General features: G+C 42.1%; 1 protein-coding gene across 1 annotated transcript in view; it reads right to left on the bottom strand.

The window, feature by feature from the left end:
* LOC138621745 (copine-8) overlaps positions 1–14502 on the bottom strand; it is an 82921-nt gene extending 68419 nt beyond the window's left edge. Inside the window, exon 1 of the mRNA XM_069700004.1 lies at positions 14229–14502. Within this exon, the coding sequence (XP_069556105.1) occupies positions 14229–14326 (98 nt within the window). The 5' untranslated portion in view covers positions 14327–14502. The remainder of the gene's footprint in view (positions 1–14228) is intronic.
* Between the last annotated feature and the right edge of the window lie 7721 nt (positions 14503–22223).

A 22223-nucleotide genomic window follows, 5' to 3' on the forward strand; every position in this document is an offset into this window, starting at 1 on the left:
TACTTAACAGACCCTTTTCACGGAAAATACTTTGTTCTCTCAAAGCAGGAGAAGCACGGGTGAAAATGGGTCTTTTTTTCTTTCAAAATATTCTCAAAATCATTTAAAAAAAAAATTGAATAGTTTATGCAACTTTCATTTTGTCTTAAGAAATACATTTCCCCTTGTTTTGAACCAGTACACATTATTACCACCAGAGGCCGACAGTAATCAAAAAGCGGTTTGCCAACAGCTATTAAGCAACATAAGAAGAAGAAATTGCTGCCAGGCTCCCGTAAAAATGGTACGGATCTGATATGAAATGTTACGGTAAAAGAAGCAGAAGCATGCAAAGACTAAAGCCATCAAAAACTTCTGTGTGGAGCTCCTTTAAAAACCATATATGAAAATTTGAGAGCGCAAATGATCCATCCAAAGATAAACAATCAATGGCTGGCTTTGTCAAACGAAGTTTGATTTTAGACGTGCAGAGCAAACAATGGCCGTCATCTACAGACATGCCTCCCATCCGACTTTTCCAAGACGAGGGTTTTCCAATTATTATGGCGTTTTGTTGGGTTTGTGGCATGAACGGGTCGGGAGGAGTGTCTCTGGACAATCGTGGAATATTTCCCAGTGAATAGCACTTGTATTTTTGCTTAACATGCACATCCCTACATGACAATTTCTGTATTCCATGAAGTGTCCCAGTAAGCCACATGAGTTATTGAGCATGCACAATACCAAAGCCCTGGAACTGGCTCATCTAAATACAAGCAATGAATATGATATAAATTGCCGCCCATCCAGTCGCTCCCTTACAGCCGTTTCCTACCTGGAACTAGATGCTGCTATCTGAGCTGTTTCTCCTTCTGCTTTAACTCTACCTCCTTAAACCTGTCCTGTCCTTATTTGAGCCTTTCACACGCCTATGACTATCCACCAATCCTTAGATCGTTCCTCCTCTTTATCACGACAGCACGTTATATTTCCGAGTCCTGTCGTCTCAGGGGAGGAGGGGTTTTCTCAGTGACAGCCCAGAGCATTTGTTCTCCTTCCGTCTCCTGGTTTAATACTTCTTCCCTCCCTAACTCTCTCCTTCTGTCTGTCTGTCTGTCTCTCGGTTTGACCGTGACCTGAATAGGCTCTGTAGCGGCGACACCATCTCACTGAACTAGATACAGTTCCACACATACTGTATGTAGATACACACAGAAGCAGGTGGAGCGACCTGCGTTACGGTCCAGTGATTTTCCAGTTCAACTCCTCCTGATGTCCATTACCTCACTGATGCACAAGCTCACACACACACACACACACACACACACACACACACACACACACACACACACACACACACACACACACACACACACACACACACACACACACACACACACACACACACACACACACACACACACACACACACACACACACACACACACACACACACACACACACACACACACACACGAACACAAACTGGCCAAGCAATATTACTTCATTAACAAAGTTAATGCACAGAAAAAAAAAAAAAAAAAATCAGCAAAGCCAAGATAACACGAACACATCGGAAAAAGTAAATAAAACAATATCAAGACCACATTTTTAGAGGTGCTTTTACTTTTTATACATCATCTGTGTTGATGTTACTTTTCACAACCGCCTTCACTATCACTGAGTGGTTATAAATAGCTAAAAATAGCCAGCACTGTGATGCCAATAGGAAAACAAACTAATAGGTTTAGAAATGAAAAGCCTCCTTAATGAAAAATAATCTGCATAACATGCTGCACAATCAGTCTGAGGGCCTTAAAATGTGGCGAGAAATGACATTTTCTTGCAATTACAACTGTAATGTGGATGTCCTATCTGGAGAAGGAGAAACACAGCATTATTGCAGGTGTAAATGCAAAGAGAACACATTGTGATTGTAACACGAATGCCAGAAGACACCTGGAGGTGGTTGAATCTCAGCGTGACCGCAGTGAGAAACAAATCTGCCTGAGTTATAAGGTCATCTAACTCCGCCTCTCTCTGCCAGCTTAAGCAGGCACGCCAGAAGCCCGAGGTGGCAGCAACAGCAAGCCGAGTCGGCCCTCTGAACAAAAAAAAGGGATTTTAGCTATAAAATAACCTGGGATGTACCGTGTTGACAAGTTCGCCGCCTCCACAGAGAGCATTTGCATATTTAGATCTGATCAGGCAGAGATAATGACGTTTATAAATAGCAGGTGGAAATGCAAAAGCCTGGGGATCCGATACCGTCATCCAGACATATCACATGTTAATACCGAGTGGTAATGGGCTCATCTGACAAAGACAAGACAGGAAAACATGAACAACTTTCAGAACTTTCGTACTTCTCAGGAGAAAAAGAGACTATTATTTTTGTTCCTCTACGATACAGACCTGCCAGCTACACTCCACACGACCACGATAATCGAAGGGGCAGCGAGAGGACTGGTGTGTTTTTGCTGAGGGGGTCTGGCAGTGCAGGAAACCCTTTAACCTCACTGGGAGACTCTAATTAAATGTTGATACCAGGAATACTGTTAAAAGGGAGCTTAAATGGGCTTGTAAGAAACGGCCGACACACCTCATGCATAATGCAAAGACTGTCAACTGAGAGAAACGCTGCGACGTTTTCCTTTTTTAAACCCCTTAAATGTCTGCTTAAAGATTCAGTATTACACTGAAGCAGATGGAATCTTTAAAGTAAAATGTTTTCATTTCGGGCACATGTTACTCTCCCCGACTTTAATTCATCTGCCTCTATAGGAGTTTTCACTCACTTTATATGTGTGTGTGTGCGTGTGTGTGCACGTGCGCGTGTGCGCCCACGCTTAGCAACAGACCAGGAATATTCTTGGAAACATGTGGAGCGAGAGGAGACAACTGGGCATGCTCAGATGTTCTCAACAGGTCGCTGAGCACGATGCTACAGGTACCTTCCTCTCTCCTTTTTCCCTCCTCTTGTCTCCATTTTTCCCCTCTTCAGTTTTTTACTCATCCCTCCAGTTTTGTTCAATTGTTACAGATCGTGAAGAAAAGCACATGCACAATCCCCTCCTCCAATATATCACACACACACACACACACACACACACACACACACACACACACACACACACACACACACACACACACACACACACACACACACACACACACACACACACACACACACACACACACACACACACATTGAAGGGGAGCATCAGCAGCTTGAATTCGCTGTCTGCTTCTCTAAGAGGGCTGCCCTAATTCTTCTTGACAAGGGCTGGGAGAGCCAAGAGAACATCTCAGCGTGCGTGCGCGCGCACACACACACACACACACACACACACACACACACACACACACACACACACACACACACACACACACACAGAAATATGCCACACCACTATCCATTGACACACAGACACGGCCAATGAAATACACATCACACACACACACACACACACGCACAACGCAGAGCCACACATCTGTGCTAGCTAGTGGTATTTTTACCTTAATTGCCTTTGTCACCACTTTCAATGCAGTTTAGTGCGACTCTGAGAGTTTCCTCCATCAACATGTCATTGGCCTACGTATGAGCGTAACGGCTGAAATGAGGACAATGGTCAAAACGTTTTACATACAAAATCCACTGAGGATCAAACTGAGCGTGTGTGCTGCATGTGGATAAAATTCATTGGGCTCATGCGAGTGAGCGTGTGTGTGTGTGTGTGTGTGTGTGTGTGTGTGTGTGTGTGTGTGTGTGTGTGTGTGTGTGTGTGTGTGTGTGTGTGTGTGCGTGCGTGCGTGCGTGCGTGCGTGCGTGCGTGCCTGAGCAGGTGGTTTGTGATTATGTCCGCACATGGCCGTGTTACCGAGTGACGGACGGCAAGTGTAAGCGTGCATGCAGTAACTGTTTCGATGAGGCAACCGCAGAGAAAGATGAAGGTGTTTCTTACTCTCTCTCTCTCTCTCTCTCCGACTCCTCGTGTGCAGCATTAGCCTCCTCCTTTTTCGCCACTACATCTGTGCCTTCTTCCAACATTATCAACAGGAGGCCGAGTGTGTGTTTGCGCATGTGAAAGAAATGGAGAGTCATGCTTGGATGTGCAGGCCGAGGCCCGGGGCTTCTACATGAGAGAGAGACAGAGAGGGAGGCAGCATCCCTGGAGGAATTCGAGCAGCCTCTGCTGCGATGTGACCAGGATGGAGATGACTTCATCAGGCCAGTTTTTTTCTCTCTGTCTCTCTCTCTCTCTCTCTCTCTCTCTCTCTCTCTCTCTCCGCTCTCTCTCTCTCTCTCTCTCGCCGCTGTAAATAGGACTGGGAGGGTGATTTACTGTATGTCAAAGTAATCTTACTAGTCCAATCGTCTCCATCAGTGTCACAATCTACGAGCGTGGTGTGAAGAGTTCCTTTTGCGAGATGTTGGAGGGAGGAAAACAAAACAACAACAAAATCTGAATCGGATATACCAATTTTCTATCCAGATATCCCACCTGAAATGTCAAAAAAAAAAAAAATCCAATCGGTCTGGCAGGATTTGTGGGAGATGTTTTGATTTGTTATATTTTACCTTTAAGTCCCACCGGAGGCGATCGACATCAGTGTGAAAATAAAATGTCAGAGCATCAAATGTGAGCATTTTTCGTGTGTGTGTGTGTGTGTGTGTGTGTGTGTGTGTGTGTGTGTGTGTGTGTGTGTGTGTGTGTGTGTGTGTGTGTGTGTGTGTGTGTGTGTGTGTGTGTGTCTTGTGCTGAAAATGTCATCAGCTGTCTGACGGACGGGGAAGGCACTGCAGCAGAAATGTCTGCGAGTCATGCGTGTGCGTGTGTCTGAATGCGTTGAGACACATGTGTGCGCGGACCGTAGGGGAGCGTGTGTTATGTGGATGTGAGCTCATATGTAGTCCCTCAGCTGAATTGCTCCCTCGGGCTTCCTGCTGTACATCTCGGTAGTTATGGGTGAATTCATTTGCTCTTAGGACCTCGCCATGTTCGCCGATGGCCCATCGGGTGGAGTTTTTAAACGCCTGCTTGACAACGGGTCAACAGGTCCCTCTGCTCATTTATTCTCCGAGTATATTATCGCTGGACACGTGAGGAAGTCGTCTCGTACTCGATACCGATACGGGAAAAAAAAAAAAAAACTAGCGGAAAATCTCACAGGAGCAGCCATAAAAAGCTGCAACTGCTTCTCCTAAAACTCCAAAGTGACTTTTCATGATGATCAGTAACTCGGGAGTGAAGGATGCAATCCAGGAGTCAGCCTGCTTCTCAGTAGCTGATGTTAAAAGTGTGTGTATGCCCTTGAGTTTTATCACCTGCATTTTAAAATAACACCGCAGCTGTGTAACCTTGAGTGTAAGGCCGTTATGTGCGCCTGCCTGTTACTACTGCACTTATTACTTTCGCTTGTAGTAGTGGGGTGGCACGCACACACACACACACACACACACACACACACACACACACACACACACACACACACACACAGGTTGTGACACGGTGCGCAGACCGTCTGGTGACTTGTGTAGAAAACCACCCGCGGTGAACGGACAACAGAAGGCTCGAGGTCGATAGTAATTTCCTCAGAGTGCATAAATCTTTACTGACTCGACGAGAAAAAGTCCGAACCTGATTACAGAGTAGGACTTTGGCGAGCACACAAACACGCTCGCAGATGCACATTAACGCACTCCGAGGGCAGCCGAAAGCACACTTCGAAAAAGGGCCGCAGTAAGACAGACCTCACAATGGCATCAATTCATGGCAGTTCAGAAAGGGGCTTCTTCAATATAGCTTTGCGTCAGCGACTGCCAGCACCACTGTGCTCCCATCCAAAATCATTTGGGCTCCCTGCTGTTGAGAAGCACATGTAAACAGACAGAGGGGAGAGGGAAAAAAAACAAAAAAACAAAAAAAGGTTATCGGCAGCGGCGTCACCGCGCACGCATCCTTTTGTGATTTTTGCACGGCATTGAACCGGCGCGCAGCGGGCAAACTCCGTCTTCCCTTCAAAGTGACGGTTGTCAGCAGCGTCTTCAACAAGAGAGCTATTATGTGCCTTCTATGGGGCCAAAAAGGTCACCGCAATCCCAATCCCAGAGACGGAGAGGGAGTGAGCAGCCTGAAAATAGATCGTCCGGCGGGTCGTGACCGGGGATGTTAAAGGGCGGAGCTGCAGTGGTTCACCTCTTACAGACGGAGCAAAACATAAGACCGCACGCTGGAAGATTTTCTGTGGCTGTTTCACAAGAGAAAAAGACCTACTGGCTTGTGATAGCGCCAAAAGTACACGTGTGATTGATACGTATTGTTCATGTTGAAACACTGTAATAAAACGGAGCTGCCGTTACAATTTGTTTTTCTGGCAAAAGTCAAAAGGTCTAAGCGGGTTGTATAATGTCAATCAATGGTGTGAAGTCCACGGGGGGGGAGGGACCGAATACAATTTATAACATGACCTTTAAGGAGGAAACCCATTCACAGGCTAAAAACACCGGTGGCGTTATTTAGCTCCAGCAATATCTTGACACTAAATACTTTGCTGCCACAAGTATGTCATTCAGTCAGAGATGAATAACAAGTTTGAGAAACCAGTGTCAGAAAAACACCACATAGAAACGTGCAGCTTTAAAAAGGCATTTACACACCGGGGGTGGTTTTGTTCCCGCGTGATTCATTTCCACATCACTAGATTATTTTTCAAACTGTCTGGCAAAAAAAAAAAAAAAAAAAAAAAAAAAAAAAAAAGCTTTTAGCTTGTTTTACTTTTTTGGAAGGAGGTCAGTTTTTCGAAACTTTTGCACTGCAAGTGAAGGCACCAACCGGTCGTACATGACATCCCTGCTTTCCAGTTTATTCATTCAGATGCTGCACTCGAAGTTCCCATGCAGAGGGATTAGCAGACCACCCGACAACAAGGGGACACAGCTCCATCCGTGTTGGACTCAAAATATTCCCAAGTCCTCCTCTCAGATCAGCCGCCTGTATCAGGACCGACTGACGCGTCCCGTTACAGCATCTCCGCGGCAGTTTAAAAACGGAAAAGGAGCGCATGTTTACAACAGGATTTAATTTTCTCTCCTACGGAGGTATACTGTAATACCCCAACGTCAGCAGTGTCCATTTAAAAAAAGATGTTTTGCACAGCTGTTGCAAATTTGCATCGCTGCTGGGATGAATAGTTTCGAAATATTTGCCATCCATTGTTCATCGTGCCTCCAGGATGTAAAGACATTGAATCAGAGTATTAGTAATTCTTTTAATGCCGACCAAGAATGAATTGCTCATTACAGTAATGGCCATAACTCAGCAGTCCAAACTCAGCAGTCTGCTTCTGTACGATCCAACTTCGCACAACCTCCATTTTTCACAAAATGGAATTCAGTCCAATGGGAAAGACTGGATTCTTGTTGTTTACAGTGAAATATGAAGATAAAAAAAACAAAAAAACAATAAAAAAAAACACTGACTTGTGGCAGCTCCATCCCAAAAAAAACCCAACTCTGCTAGTAAAGAGGTGAGACTGTTATCTGAACAGATTCCTCTGGCAAACAAAGCTATCGTAGAGTTACTGTTAAAAACACAGAGCAGAGTGTGAAAAACCGAGGTAAAGTCCACAGGAAAGACTACAAATGGTCAACACACACACACACAAAGTTATTATAAGACTGACTGTGCTGGCTAGTTGTGTCAACAATATGAGAGAAAGACAAACGTCCCTCAGGGTAGAAATTACGTGAAGCCAGAGATGAGACAGATTAGGCTGCAAATAACGGGTGCCTAAATAATCCAATAACAGTTTGTCTCGTTTAATTTCAGAGTTTCCTCGTCAGTAAGCCAATAATTTACCCTAATTCTGCTGTCTGGAGCTCGAGTAATGCTCCTTTATTACTCTCTTTGTACAGTTGACTCGTATCACAGGTGTAAAACATCCCCAGTGACCAACGCTGAAACTAGCTGCGTTTGAAATGCCACTGTTTGCCAAAAGAATGCCCCGTGAGGTATTCTTAATGGAGGAACTAAAGCAGCTCCCGGAAAACCATATGCACATTTTAAACTGGTGTAACAAGTTCACCCTAGGAGTTTGTTTTCAGCACTGATGTGACACCAGCCACCGGGCGACAGCAGCGCTTTTACCAGTTAAACGAAGAAAGAGAAAGGGATGTCCTGCTATAATATGCTCCCGGTGTCAAACTGTTGGTATGAGCCTGCCAACGCGTCTGCCCATGCTGCCAAATGAGCCCATTCAAAATTAGACAAAAGGACAGGGATTTCCACCGAGAGACAGAATACAAATCGACCGCTTCACAATACCACCACGGAGCATATGATTACCTGGACGGCCCACGGCCAGCTGACTCAGACACTACGCTATATGCACCGTGTGTGGGAAGCCTCCATGCACTGTGCAGTGATGCAGCCTGTGGCTCCGATGCAAAGGGAACCCTTACCCGCCGCTCCCCGAGGCAGCGCTTCGGTAGTCGACACCACAATAAAAGGTTAGATTCAAAAATCAGCGTGAACCCTGCCTGACACTTTCCCTCAATGCAGAAGTATGTCCCGTTTTAAATGATAGATTATCCAGTCGAATCTTTCTAATTGTGTAATTAGAGCACATCTTCCGATTCAAACAATCAATGTGTCCCACGAGATCAGCCTGAGCTCCACAGAAATATCAAAAGCCGCAGGACTACTGGTGGTTTGAAGCTGATACGATGACACATTTTTTGAGTGAATCCATTAGGATCACAGCAGTTGCATTTCTCTGCCTTCAGGCCTGCACAAATATGACCTTGATTTTAAATTTGGCCTCTTTTCACATTTCAAAACAGTCTTTACTTGAACCAGGAACACATTTGTAAGGACATGGACTAACTTTGGGACACAGCGTCTTAACATTCATGTGTTTTATCTGCAGGTTGTCTGTATCGTTTGTATTGAGGTGAACAGTTGCACCACAAGGAATAGCCTATGTTAAATAGCCTTTTCATCCGTCTCACTGCTCAGCATTGGAGAGAGAGCAGACAGACGATGAGGACGGAGAACCTGAGAGTTATTACAGTCAACAGATGTGTGGAGCATGTCAAAAGACACTGGGAAAGAAAATTGTGAAGAAAATAGTCCTCTCATTTGTTACCCCCTCTCGTTCTTCTGGAGCTACAAGCCTGATTGCGGGTTTGTGTGTTTCTATCTCTGCACGACAGACAATCTGAAATGAAGCAATCCACCAGCAGCATGAGGAGAGGAGCGGGTGAAGAGCCTTGCGAACTGTAAATGAGGAGTTTTAATGTTGATTAAGCGAACTTTTGTTTGGAAAGAATTCCTTTGTGCTGTAACGGCCTCAGCAGAGCTTCTATTAGGGGCTTTTACTGCAGAAAAATGGTGGGAATTTTGCAAAACTGAAAGCTCCCGCAAGGTTTTTTGCGATTGGTTGAATTTGCATGAATTATTACAATCCCAAAATAGTTTTCTGTCAATCAACTGGTTAATTAATCAACTAATCATTACTTTCTGATATTTCATCAACTATTACTGCATAAAACACAAAGAAAGTAATCCGCACATGAACTAATAATGAAAAAATGTCAGTTGCGGCCCTAGATCAAATATAACATTTTATAATAAGACTATTGTGGTTCGATACCGTTTTCTACACCCACAGACATAATAGAAAAAAAAAAAACAAAGCTAAGAAACTAAACTAAGGCATCTGTACATAGTTAATGAGAAAACAACAACAAATCTGTGATCAAACAAATGCTGTACGACACAAAAACTTGTCACTTATTTGAAACATTACAAGCACTGGTTTTGTGCATTTAAAAAAAACAACAAACAGTTAACGACCTGTGTGCCGGCGCAATCGATGACCGTAATGGAATATTCGGACTCGACGCCATTCACCACCGGCTCTGCCGTCCCAGCATGTGGGTGGCAAATGCTAAAGTGCATCGGGGTGTAATTTATTCTACTTGTAGAGCTCGGTATACAGTATGTGCGAACAGACTTCTGTGCATGCGTGCTTTTGTGCGACGCAGTGGGCAGAGCTGGTAGCGTATTGATTCTAGCTGGTTCCTCGGGCTCTCCCATCGATCGGCACAATGTCTACAGCTCACTTCTGAGTCTGAGCCAAAGTTCATACTTCACATCCCCACAGAATCAGAGCATTATCTGAATTAGCTGGAGTTGCAAGCTAAGAGGATCCGTCAATAGTTTTTCAATGGTTATGTACTGACTTTATAAGAATCACACGAGGAGAACTACTCGACAACCTGCTCAAAGTCTCTCACTGTCCTTTTCTTTCCTTGGCTTTCTCTTATTGTTCACAAGTCTACATTTTAACTTCTCGTTTTAAAGTGAAAACTTGTAAGACAACCACGTCGCTTACCGGCAAATTCCCCGTTCGAGTTTTTCCCCAAAACAGGGGACGACATTTTTTAACAAGGATATGCACTTCAAGCTTTCTGAGAATGCAGATTTGCATTGCAAATTACCCAAATTAACTCTCATGCCTGTCTTGACTGCAAATAACAATTACCTTCATTATTAATTCATCTCTTGATTGTTTTCTCCTTTTATCTATTAGTTGTTTGGTATAAATGGTGAAAAATGTCAACCAGTGTCTCAAAAATGTCCTTTTTTTCAGACAATTTGAGCATTTTCATCATTGATTATCCAATGGCGATTAATATTCTGCAGATGGACGAGCATTATAACTTTACACATTAGGGATGGGACATGATTTTCAAATATTCGTTGCAATATATATATATAAAAAAAAATCAATAAGTATTCGCGACTATCATTCTTCCTTATTTCCCCTGTTTTTAATCGCCGCCAGGTTATAATGCATTACACCCGTCAGTAGGTGGCGGTAATGCACCTAAAAGCTGTCTGCAAGCCGCCATTAAACAACATAAGGAGTTGAAGAACACCTTGCTAGCAGGCTCCGGAGCCTTGCAGGTAACAACTGTGAGATTAGATGCCACAGACTGAAAAGCACAAACATGCAAAGACGACTACAGCCATCAAAACGTTGTGTGTGAAACTTCCTCAAAACATAAACGACATGAGTGAATTTGGAAAAGTATTTTTGCTTGAAATGCCTATCCCTACTGTAAATACACCAAACATGGCACTCTGGACTAAATAACCCGTTAAGATGGAAACCTTTTGTCGTTCTCTCTTGATCTTGATCATTTGTGAATGATTATCGCTGCAGCAACATTACACATATTACAATCCATTAGTCTGATCTAATGACCACTCATTCATATTGTTCTCTCTAAACGCATTGTCTCCTCTGTAATATTTCTCACTTTAACACTCACCCCTACACACACACACAGGGAGAAAAAGTAAAAGTAGTCACCATGGTGATATCCTGCACTGCCCACTGTTTGTCCACTTACAGAAACTACGAAACATGCACAAACACACAACATATGCCGTATAAGCGCGCACCCTCGCACGTGGCCGTAACCATGGCATCCCCGCTCACCCTCAGGTTGGAGGTAGGACGGCCACCAAAACACCAACTCTGCCAAACATTTGCTGGAGGATGACATGATCTATGTGTTACTAAGGAGATGGTACTAAAAACCCTCCGGAAACACAGCAACTACAGTATCTGAGGGACGACGCTGTGGAAGGAACTGGTTTCTGTCCATTCCTCGGAGACTTGTAGTGAAGCGGTCGCATCACATGGAGTTGTAAAGTTTGATCTTTGACGAGACGATCAATGTCCAAAAGCTGAAATGTGTTCTATTTATATTTCAAATCAAAATCCACTGACTGACTGACATTTCAATTAGTTGTATTAATGCCAAGTTCAGACATCACAAATCGAGCCCGATTTTTAACACGATGGTCAGGACGTTGGGAACAACAAACAGACCTTATAATGTGACGTAAATGAAGAACGGCGAGTGGGACACAACATGGCACCCCGATGAAAAGTCTAGCATTTTTTTTTTTTTTTACCTACTTAGACATATCGTGTTCCTTGACGTCGACCAATAGGATGACTGAGTGCGTCACACATTGTGCCTCGCGACTCGGGAAGTCACGCACAAATATGAACCGTGACTGGTCTGCGTCATGCTTGTAGTGGAGCCAGTCTCCCAACAAAGACATATTGTGTTTGAAGTAAAAAAAAAAAATAAATAACCTGAAAAATACAGACTAAACCACAACAATGCACTGACAGCGTGGAACGCTGCCAAATGGTACACAACAGGACAGGGAAACGAGCCTTTTTAAGTTTCAATTTCAGAGCCTTAAGAAGAGCCTCTTCTTTTTATGAGATTCAGGAAAAGTTCACTTTTCTGGTTAATATCAGAATAACTGCAGGAAATGTAGAATTACAGCTTCCGGATACAAACTCCACAAAAAAAAACCAAAAAAAAAGCTCTGTTCCAATTCTCAAAACAGACTAATGTCCATTCACTTCCTCCTCCACTGCACCGATTCTCAGCTTATCTGAGCATTTTAACTGCGTTATTGAAGCCCTGAGAGATGCAACACTGTTGACGATATCCATTTGTACCACTGGTGTCGACTAGAAGCACCGTAGCGGATTTCACAGTGCAAGCTTCAGAGGAGCGACACCACCCTGCACACTGTCAGCTGTTCACTCACTATTCTAACCATTTAAAAAGGTGTATTAGGTCGCGGCAGAGTACGTGACTGACAGCACAGGCACAGTGCATCTGATAGAGGCTACACATTTAATTTGATCCGCTGGCAGAGGGGTTCCTCAAAACATTTGGCTGATGTGAGATGGGTACAGCGTGCAGCCCACCGTGGGTCACCATTCTGGCAGGGGAAAAAAACAAAAACAAAAACACACATACTCTGCGTTTATACGCCTGCTTTGCACACAGAGAGGAAACTCCTCGCTGGCTGAGAAAGACCCTTTTGAAAAGGAGGTTAAATACACACCAGCCCCGTCTTCCCCGCCAGTTTCCATCACGTCAGTTACACGCTCACAAGTCCACACAACCACAACTGCATGGCATGGAACAATTTTAACACATTACATGGGTTGGATATTAGGGTGTGCCGTGAAATATCATTCACAGGAATATCAGTATAATTTTCCACACGATAACTGAAAAAAATTAACATTACGATAAAGGCAATATCCTGACTTGATGTAATCATCTCATACCGTAACGCAGCGTAACATAATGTTACGTAACACACAGCTGAAAGCTGCTGTATCTTGTACTGATTCCCAATCTCATTTGTAAATTACCATTACCGTTTACAAATTAAGGGACTAATTAATACGTTTTGTTTATTTTCGCGGTGTACCTGAAGGTAAACTGGTACGTCCGTGCTAACGTAAAAATATAGATATTTGGTTGCAAATGTATATTCTTGAAATTAATAACAAAAATATTTGTTCAGTGTTTTGTATTGTCATTCTTGAAGATATGAAAATATGTTTAACGCTATCGCAGATATACCCTGAAATATCGTGACATTAATTAAAGACCATATCGCTCACTTCTGATTGGATAAAATGATAACCTCATTTAACAGGTGACCAATCAGCAACAAGACGGTCACCTGCCAAAAACGAAATGTCAAATCACGTCTAAATACTTGGCATTAACTTATGAACAGGGAACCCAACTCAAACAGCCAGCTTGTACTTTATCTTGCTGCATTGTACTTCTTTTGATATTCCCATGTTATGCTAATATATGGCGTTTCACTTAAAAACATGCCGGTAAACGTAATAATTTGTAGGCCTTTTCAAAAATTACTTGGACCTTACAGGGTTTTTTTTTTTTTTAAATGTTACACCTCTCGCATATTACACGAAGTTTTAGCTCTAATAGTCCTGTGCTTATGTTGTCATTGTTTCAGGAGTTATTCAAACTCGTTTTAACAGCCTTGAAGTGGAGTAAAAGTGTCAAACTGGCAAGCACACTTCAGCTTTTAAAAAACACACACACACACAAAAAAAAACCCAGTCCTAAACCGAGACACTTTCACGTTTCCGCGTAAATGTCACATTTTTCACGCAGTTCTCGATGGTAATCTCTGTAAAAGTCCCTCAACTCACTAAAAAGAAACTTGAACGGAGTTGGCCGTGCAGGTTGACTCCCAGCTGCTGTCTACGGCTCGGTGGTGGGTTTTTTTTTGTTTTTTTTTCCCGTAAACCCGTTCGGACTTAAAAAAAAAAAAAAAAAAACCAAAACACCAGGTTAAACATTCCCTTACCTGCAGGACACCGTGATTTCAACTTTGGTGGCAGGAATAGTCGCGTTCAGCGGGTCGAAGTCGCCTATCGTCGCCATGTTCAGGAAACTGTTGTTCATCCTGTCAGAAATATTTTGTGTTTCTTCCTTTTCCCCTGGTACTGCGGTCCAGCCCCTTTTTTCTTTTTTACGAGCCGTGAAGGAGGGTAGGGAGAAACTGTGTGCGCGCCTCCTCGGCGAGAAGTGGAGCAAAGGTGCCAGAGAGAGGGAGAGAGGCGCTGGGAGATGTGATGTCACTTCTCTCTTTCTCTCTCCTCTGCTCCCATCTCCTTTCTCTCTCTTTTTCCTTTCAAGCCTCTCTTCCCCTCTCTCTTCCCCTCCCTCTCCCTCTCTCTCTGTCCGTCCCTTCAATCCTCCAAATCCAGTTCACTTCAGCTGACTTCTGTATAGTTCATTTAAATTCCAGCAGCTTCACATTTACTGGCATGGAAGTAATGGCAGTGATACAATCATCAATCAATCAAACAGAATGAATTTGTCATGAAAAGTCTTTCCTGTGTGTGTGTGTGTGTGTGTGTGTGTGTGTGTGTGTGTGTGTGTGTGTGTGTGTGTGTGTGTGTGTGTGTGTGTGTGTGTGTGTGTGTGCACACATTTCCCCCTGTCCTCAATACCCTCATTCACATCAGCTCAATTCAGTGTACTTCTGTTCATTTCAATGTGGGTCTGTTGGCACAAAACACGCCACATCTACCACGGCAGGATTAACCTGTTATGGGGCCCTGGGCAACAATGGCACCATTGAGGCCCCCCCCCCTTCCCCCGATGATGTCATCACGGACAGCCTCCGCCTCTTCCTTCAAGTTTACAGCAGTACAACACCCTATACTAATCTGGCGTTCAGGCAGCTGGGAATTGGGCAAGTTACCATTTTGGAAACATCTCACTTCTTGGTGGAGAGAATTCACAAACAGGCAACATGAACGCCTCCAAGAAATGTGCTCTATTTCTGCTGTCGGTATGCAAAAAAAGTGACAAACAACCTTTTCATCCTCCATGTAAACCAACACAGGGATGAATGTTCCTGAGGTCAATATTATTACAATACATTTCTACATGTTTTAATGTCCTGACGTTTTAAGCATTTAACTCTGCTTGCCAACTACGTAGGCTTAGCTGACCAGGTTTGGCTATTTCACAAATATTTTTTTCCATTTACCACAAATGCTGCTGTGTCGAGTGACGTCAAACCTACCTCGTGGCGCTCTCAAAAATGTCCCACTTTCCGAGTGGAATATGCTTAGTTTGACTGATATCACTGGAGTGCACCACTGAGGTGTTACCACTTGATTTTGTATATATTTCCAAAACCTTTTTTTTAATTTATTTTGGCTTTACCTTGCCAGCTAGCTGGATTCATGAGATTGCAAAATCACGCAAACTTGTAAGAACCCATCTTGCAGGCCTCAAGCCACCGACTGCACCGACCAATCAGCATTCTATGAGCAAGAACTGGCAGGCCTGGAACAGAACAATGATCTGATTGGTTGACTTTATGATTGGCAGATGGCTCATCCAATCCCCTGCCAGGTATTTCTCAAAAGTGCCTGCCCTTTTCCAAACAGTTTCCAAGGCAGACTTCTCAGATGTTTCCGTGTGAGAGACCATCTGGTACATCAGGTTAGGTTTGAGTCCCTACAGAGTATGTTGCCTATCCACCCCACCCCCCCACCCACCCCCCTCATGTGTGTCCATGTTTCTGGACACTTCTCTCGTCTCAGTAGTCTGTAAGGAGAATATAAGTGTTATTATTATTAGTGTTTGTGATAAATAACTCTGTCTCCCTCTGTCTTCTCCCTCGCTCTCCAAGCCATGAGGATAAGCATCTGATTTAATTAACTGAAAGGGAGACCCTCCGCTGGCAGAGAACAGAATGACAGCATGATGAATGTGAAGGGATAAGAAGGAGAGTCACATTATGAGGTCATTGTATTGTGAGCGTTTGCAAAAGAGACCTACAGTACTTTGGACTCTTTGACTTGTAGGTGTGTGCTTATCATACCTTATCAGAGAGCATGTGTGTGGTATCAAGAGGAATAAAGCCGATGTCATATTTGATTTGATTTGTGTGCAACAAGGACACAAAAGAATACACTGCTCTTGCGTTACCTGTGCAGAAGTGTATGCCACATCATCACCACATCACAAGTATCACAAACTGCCCTGCAGGTGAAAAAGAAACTGTCGACTTGTGCTATATGGAAATCAGTTTGTGTGTGTCTGTGGAAGCATTAAGTTTAGATGATAGAGTCATAGGATCTTAAAATGACGCATCTCAGTATTACTCAGTGTGTTTACTGGCCAGCCGTGTCTCTAAATATAGCTGCATTACACACACACACAAGCACGCACACACACACACACACGCACGCACACACACACACACACACACACACACATACGGGGTTGGATGTGTGGCATGGTGGTGAAAACCATTACAGCACCTTTGGGCAAACATCATGCCACCACTCCGTGTCGCTCGGTGGGCGGGTGGGGTGGATGGGTTCACACACACACACACGCACGCACGCACGCACACACGCACACACACACACACACACACACACACACACACACACACACACACGCATAGACACAGGCAAAAATTACTTGACACATACCGAGACACGCACAGGTAGTATAGACAGAAAGAGAGAAGCCATATGAATGAGCACACATCTCATCATCGCACCAGTCTGAGCACCACACAGAGCAACACTGGCTCAGTGATGCATGTTCAGTACACACCGAACACACACACACACACACACACACACACACACACACACACACACACACACACACACACACACACACACACACACACACACACACACACACACACACACACACACACACACACACACACACACAGTAATTACACACAACCATGATACCAATGAATTCATCTCTATTAAAGTGTCCACCTACATACTGTACATTCACCACTAATGTCCTCATAAAATGCATTGATTTTTTTTATGGACAGTGTATTTTTCTTTCTCTTTTGAATAGAAATTATATAATACATAAGAGACACTGTGATTAACAGAATAAAAGCATTTATATTTCTCCTTTGTAGGATATTTGTCTGCATGAATTGTTTCTCTGGGGTCATTAATGAGACATAATGATGCAGTTAATAAATGGCATTTGACATATAGTGGAGGGCTGCATTTACTTGACAACTACTACAAATAAAAAAACTGAATTCAGACATTCAGATGCGGAAGCTCCAAGTCCATTAATCATATATGTTTCGAGTTTTAGTCCATTTAGTAGCTGTTCTGGAGCTTTCAGTCATAGACTTTTTTCTTTTTCTTTTGCGGTTGCTAATAACAGCAGAAAGAAGCAAGGACAAATCGTCACGGGATGGCCAAAGCTAGAAGAATGTCTTATTCTGAGACCTGAATGTCTTCACAAAATTCAATGGCAATCCATCTCATCTGTTATCAAGATATCTGTGCTACGATCAGAGAACAAAAGTTCCAGAACATTTTTAGAAAGAATTGACAGGATGACAATAGAAATGACGCAAAATAATAGAACTACTATTATGCTGGTTAGTGTTGCAATTATTTGGAAATGTTAATTTAGATTTAGAATGTTAATTTTCTGTCAAATATATTACATTTTATTATAATGTCATTTAATATAACATCATTTATTTTTGGCCCGCATTTTTTTTTTTCCAGATACATTTTTGGCACTTTATAACAAAGAAGTTGGCCCCTTCGGACCTATGATGTCCTAATTGACTTTCCACTGCACAACTAGAGTTCAACAGGAGAGCTCTCTGGGTTTAATAATCACTGACACTTATACAACTAATATAGATATGCACTTATACGCAGAGATCTACAGCAGATGGTTCAATTTAAGGAGCTCCATTCTGTCAACAAGAGCAAGCACTTAACCTGCTCGCTGTCAGCTATCTCACAATCACCCTCCCTGTTCACACACTCTCACCATCTCCTGCTTAGTGTTTATTTCCCGCAGGTTTTATTTATCTCTCCGTCTAACTCTCATGGTGCTCTCTTTGTTGAAACTTCGTGCTTCAGGGACTGAAACACGGGTTTGATTTCTTAAAAAAAAAAAAAAAAAAAAAAAAATTTCAAACGAAGGCCTTACCCTCTAATTTAATGCTAAATTGCTTTTACAGGCCTATTAAAAATATTGTTCTTTCCAGCATGCCCTGCTTGATAACAGCACATCCGCCGAGAGGGGACAAGGTTGATTTCTGTAGTCGCATTAAGAGAGCAGGCAGCGATATCACGGCTCATCAGTTCTGGTCATAAAGCAGCAGCGTTGGTATTTTTAGCTAGAGGATTCACTCTGTGGATGCTCAGAAATGGGAGTCGGGGTGGTGAATATTGACCCTGTCCTCCTGAGAGCCTCATTGCCGCCCAGAAAAATGCCTTTAACTACCACTTGGCTGTCTGTGCCTGTTTTTCGCCTTCACTGTATCTTCTCTCTTTTTCTTTATTTTCAGCCTCAGTGTTTTCTTCTCTCACTGATTCCCTGAGCCTTTGGGCTTCTTTCCACATGACTTGAAAAGAAATTAAATGCAAAATTAGCGTGTTTTTTTGTTGTTGTCATACAGCAGGTTCAAGTGCATAGCTCGCTGACTGTCAGAAAACAAAACATTCTTGGTAGTAATGATACCTGTACTTATTTAATCCAAAGATATAAGCAGAGAAATGCACAGAGATTCTTATTCTGGCCAAACAGAAATAGGAAAATAACACTGAAAGAGGTTTTAAAGCATAATTATATGTTAAAAGTGCATTTCTCTCCCTGTATTTATTTAACTTCCTAACATAAGCCAGGCTAAATCTCATCCCAGACCATTTCACATAGACATGATACCCCATGGATAGTAATCCCCCGGTAAATCAAGAGCACCAGCAGCTGTACAAATCACATTATTTAACTGTGAAACAAGAGCATCTGGTTAGGCCCACACATCACCAATCAATGTGCTCACTGAGCAGATTACAGGAGGCTATATTATCTCAACTCCGTACACTTTACGCTGCAGTTAAAGGGAAAGTGGAACTCTCTGCCCAAGCTGTCTGTCTGAGAAGTTCACTGTGGTTGGTGATATTTTGTTTGAAGATAAGACGACACAAGGTCTCACTGTCTGACATGATTGATTACCGTCAAAAGGAAAAGAGTTTCTACTCCCTTTTAAGTGATTATGAAGCCAAAAAGTGAGAGAATTTTTCATAATCTTCATATAATGTGAAATACAATAAAGGGAAATGTAAATGCAACACTTTCATTTCTTTTAAGTAGTCAGCATGCCAGTTGTATGCTCTCTCAAAACTTGTGACATTTGAGGAATGGTGTTGTGTCATATAACTGCACATTTTAGAGTGTCCTGAATTCCTGAAACCAACAAAAAAGTGTTGTGGTTATAGTGTCAGTTTGATCAAATATACTTTTGAAAAACACATTTACACATAATGCAGTTAGATGACAATGACTAACTCTCATAGATTAGATCAAATGCAACATGGTACTAAGTTAGCAGTATACTGATTGGTGATTTTATTTTATTCGTTTTATTTTTTATAACCTTCACAGGCTAGAGGTTTCCTATACTTGCTAAACTATGTTAATCGACCGCTGGCTCTAGCTGCATAGTTATGGGCATTCATGTTTTCATGTTGTTACTCTTGAAAATATGCTAATTTCCCAAAATGTCAAAGTGCTACTCTCACAGTAAAAGCCTTGGCGAAGGTCATGGTTTGGGTCACTTGTAGACTTTTACACTTTGAAGATACATAATTGAAACATAGATATAAGTATCACCGGTGTACAATTTGATCTCACTTTACAATAAAAAGGTGGTTCCAAACCTTTTGTGCTTGTAATGTCTACTTCTAATACATCATGATAAAATGAGTACAAGATGTGAGGGGTGATGTCAGAAAGTTAGTTTGCTACTTCCAATACACATTCACATGTGGATCTCTGTTGGATTAGGTGACTTGTGTACCAATCATTTGCACACAATACAGTACAGACATGCTGGTTAGCTGATTTGCAAAGCAGTCACACTTCTCAAATGAAGCCATCCCTGTCAAAAGAAAAGCAGAGAAATTAAATAAGCTGCGCGTTAATCAAGTGGGAATGTGCATAGTGGGTGTGTTAATTCACCTGAAAGCAATTATTAGGTGTGGTGAAGAAGAACAGAATGAAAGTCCAACAGCACTCATAAGGCATGTCAGGCAGCAACGAGTCAATATTCTTCTCCCACGAGGCCAATTAACACTCTGCTGCTCTCAATAAAGCTGAACATTAAATATTGATCCTTCCATCACTGTTGACATTCGTTTTTGTCTTCAGGGGGAGTTTCTCTTTCACCTCCCCTCCGTCTCTACCGGTCTTCTGTATTAGCGTAAATCGCAAAACACAATATTACTGCCTCAAATTACAATTAAACGATGAATAAAACAAGCTGCAGACAAATGATTAAGTGAGGGACAGGATTCAAAGATGATGTGAGCTTATTAAGGTGCTGCATAATGTAAAATGCTGCATGTAAAAATGCAAAAAAAAAATCAAAGTAATAATTATTCACATTCATATGAGAGGAATGAAAACACAGAAAAAGTGCTGTTATGATCATACGTGCTTCATTTGAATATTTGCCATTTTTATGGGGTATTTATTTGTTTATTTTAATGGGCTGTGGATGTGGGTGTTGCCTGGAATTATATTTCAGTCTTCATTAAAATGTCAGTCCTTCACTTACAAATGCATGTGAGCATCTAAAATATGTCAGATAAACACAATGCATACAGCCAAATAAAGTTTCCCTTAGGAATCTCAGATCTAATCTGATTAGCTATTTATCAGTGTTAAGTGTCATTATGCAGCACTACCACCATGTGGCCACAACACATAAATACATAGTCAGAAAATGAAAAAAATAAAATAAACAAATGTAGTACTTTTATAAACCATTTTTTATATTAAAATTTATTTCCACACTGCATTTGATATTTTAATCACTTGAAAATGTGCACAAGAAAAACAGCAGGAAAAAAAAACGTATTTACACAAGAACAAATTTACAGTTGAATTTCAAAATAAAATACAACTACAATTAGAAGGTAAGATCTGATTCATCATAGAAATACTTACAGCTCATGTTGGGTTTTTTTAGGCAGATTATTTAGTCAATGGGACTTTAAACCAGTTCAGTCCCGTGTATTGAACTATGTTGTGAGACAATTGGGGTCATTTTTTTTCCCAGTGCAATTATTTTAGTCCTATTGACTTTAGCATTGGTCTACCTCCAATATACAAACTAGAGCAGCAAGTGTTTCACAAAGAAATCTAATGATACAGTACTGGTCATGATCAATTGTTTACCTGACTTCCTTAATGAGGGTTAGTCCACATTTATCAGGATGCAACTCCACAGTCGCTCCAAACACTTTAGGATTTATTACAGGCACTGATAATACACCTCTGATTATGGATAAATCCATCCAATAAATTCTGTGCAGTCCGTCATCTACGATACTATAAGTTATCAGAGGCATGATATAGAATGAGTACAACATCTAATGGCTGATAGAGAACACGCAACAGCAAAATCAAAAATTGAAGAAAAAAATAAATAAATAGTCAAATTTCAGACACGTTGGAAAGATCGAAAGCCGTTTGAAATGCTTCACTGCAGCACGTGTACGGTTTACAGATACTAAGACAGCAGAGGTGAACAGGTCTGCACACAGAGAACTCGTGTCACATTATTTGGTGGGAGAAACACGCACATACACATACGCATGTTTCAGGAACAGATGCTTTCACAAAGCGTGTAACTCATGACTTGGGAATTACAAGGTGCTTGATTCCATCAACATGAACGATTTACGTTCACATTCACATTATTGAAATTAGAAATCGCCTCTCATTAACATGTAAACTACCTGCTGTACGA

This window comes from Brachyistius frenatus, unplaced genomic scaffold (genome assembly GCF_029030835.1).
Source record: "Brachyistius frenatus isolate BFR_SWC_R1_liver_20210118 unplaced genomic scaffold, ASM2903083v1 Contig_32, whole genome shotgun sequence".
Taxonomy (NCBI): domain Eukaryota; kingdom Metazoa; phylum Chordata; class Actinopteri; family Embiotocidae; genus Brachyistius; species Brachyistius frenatus.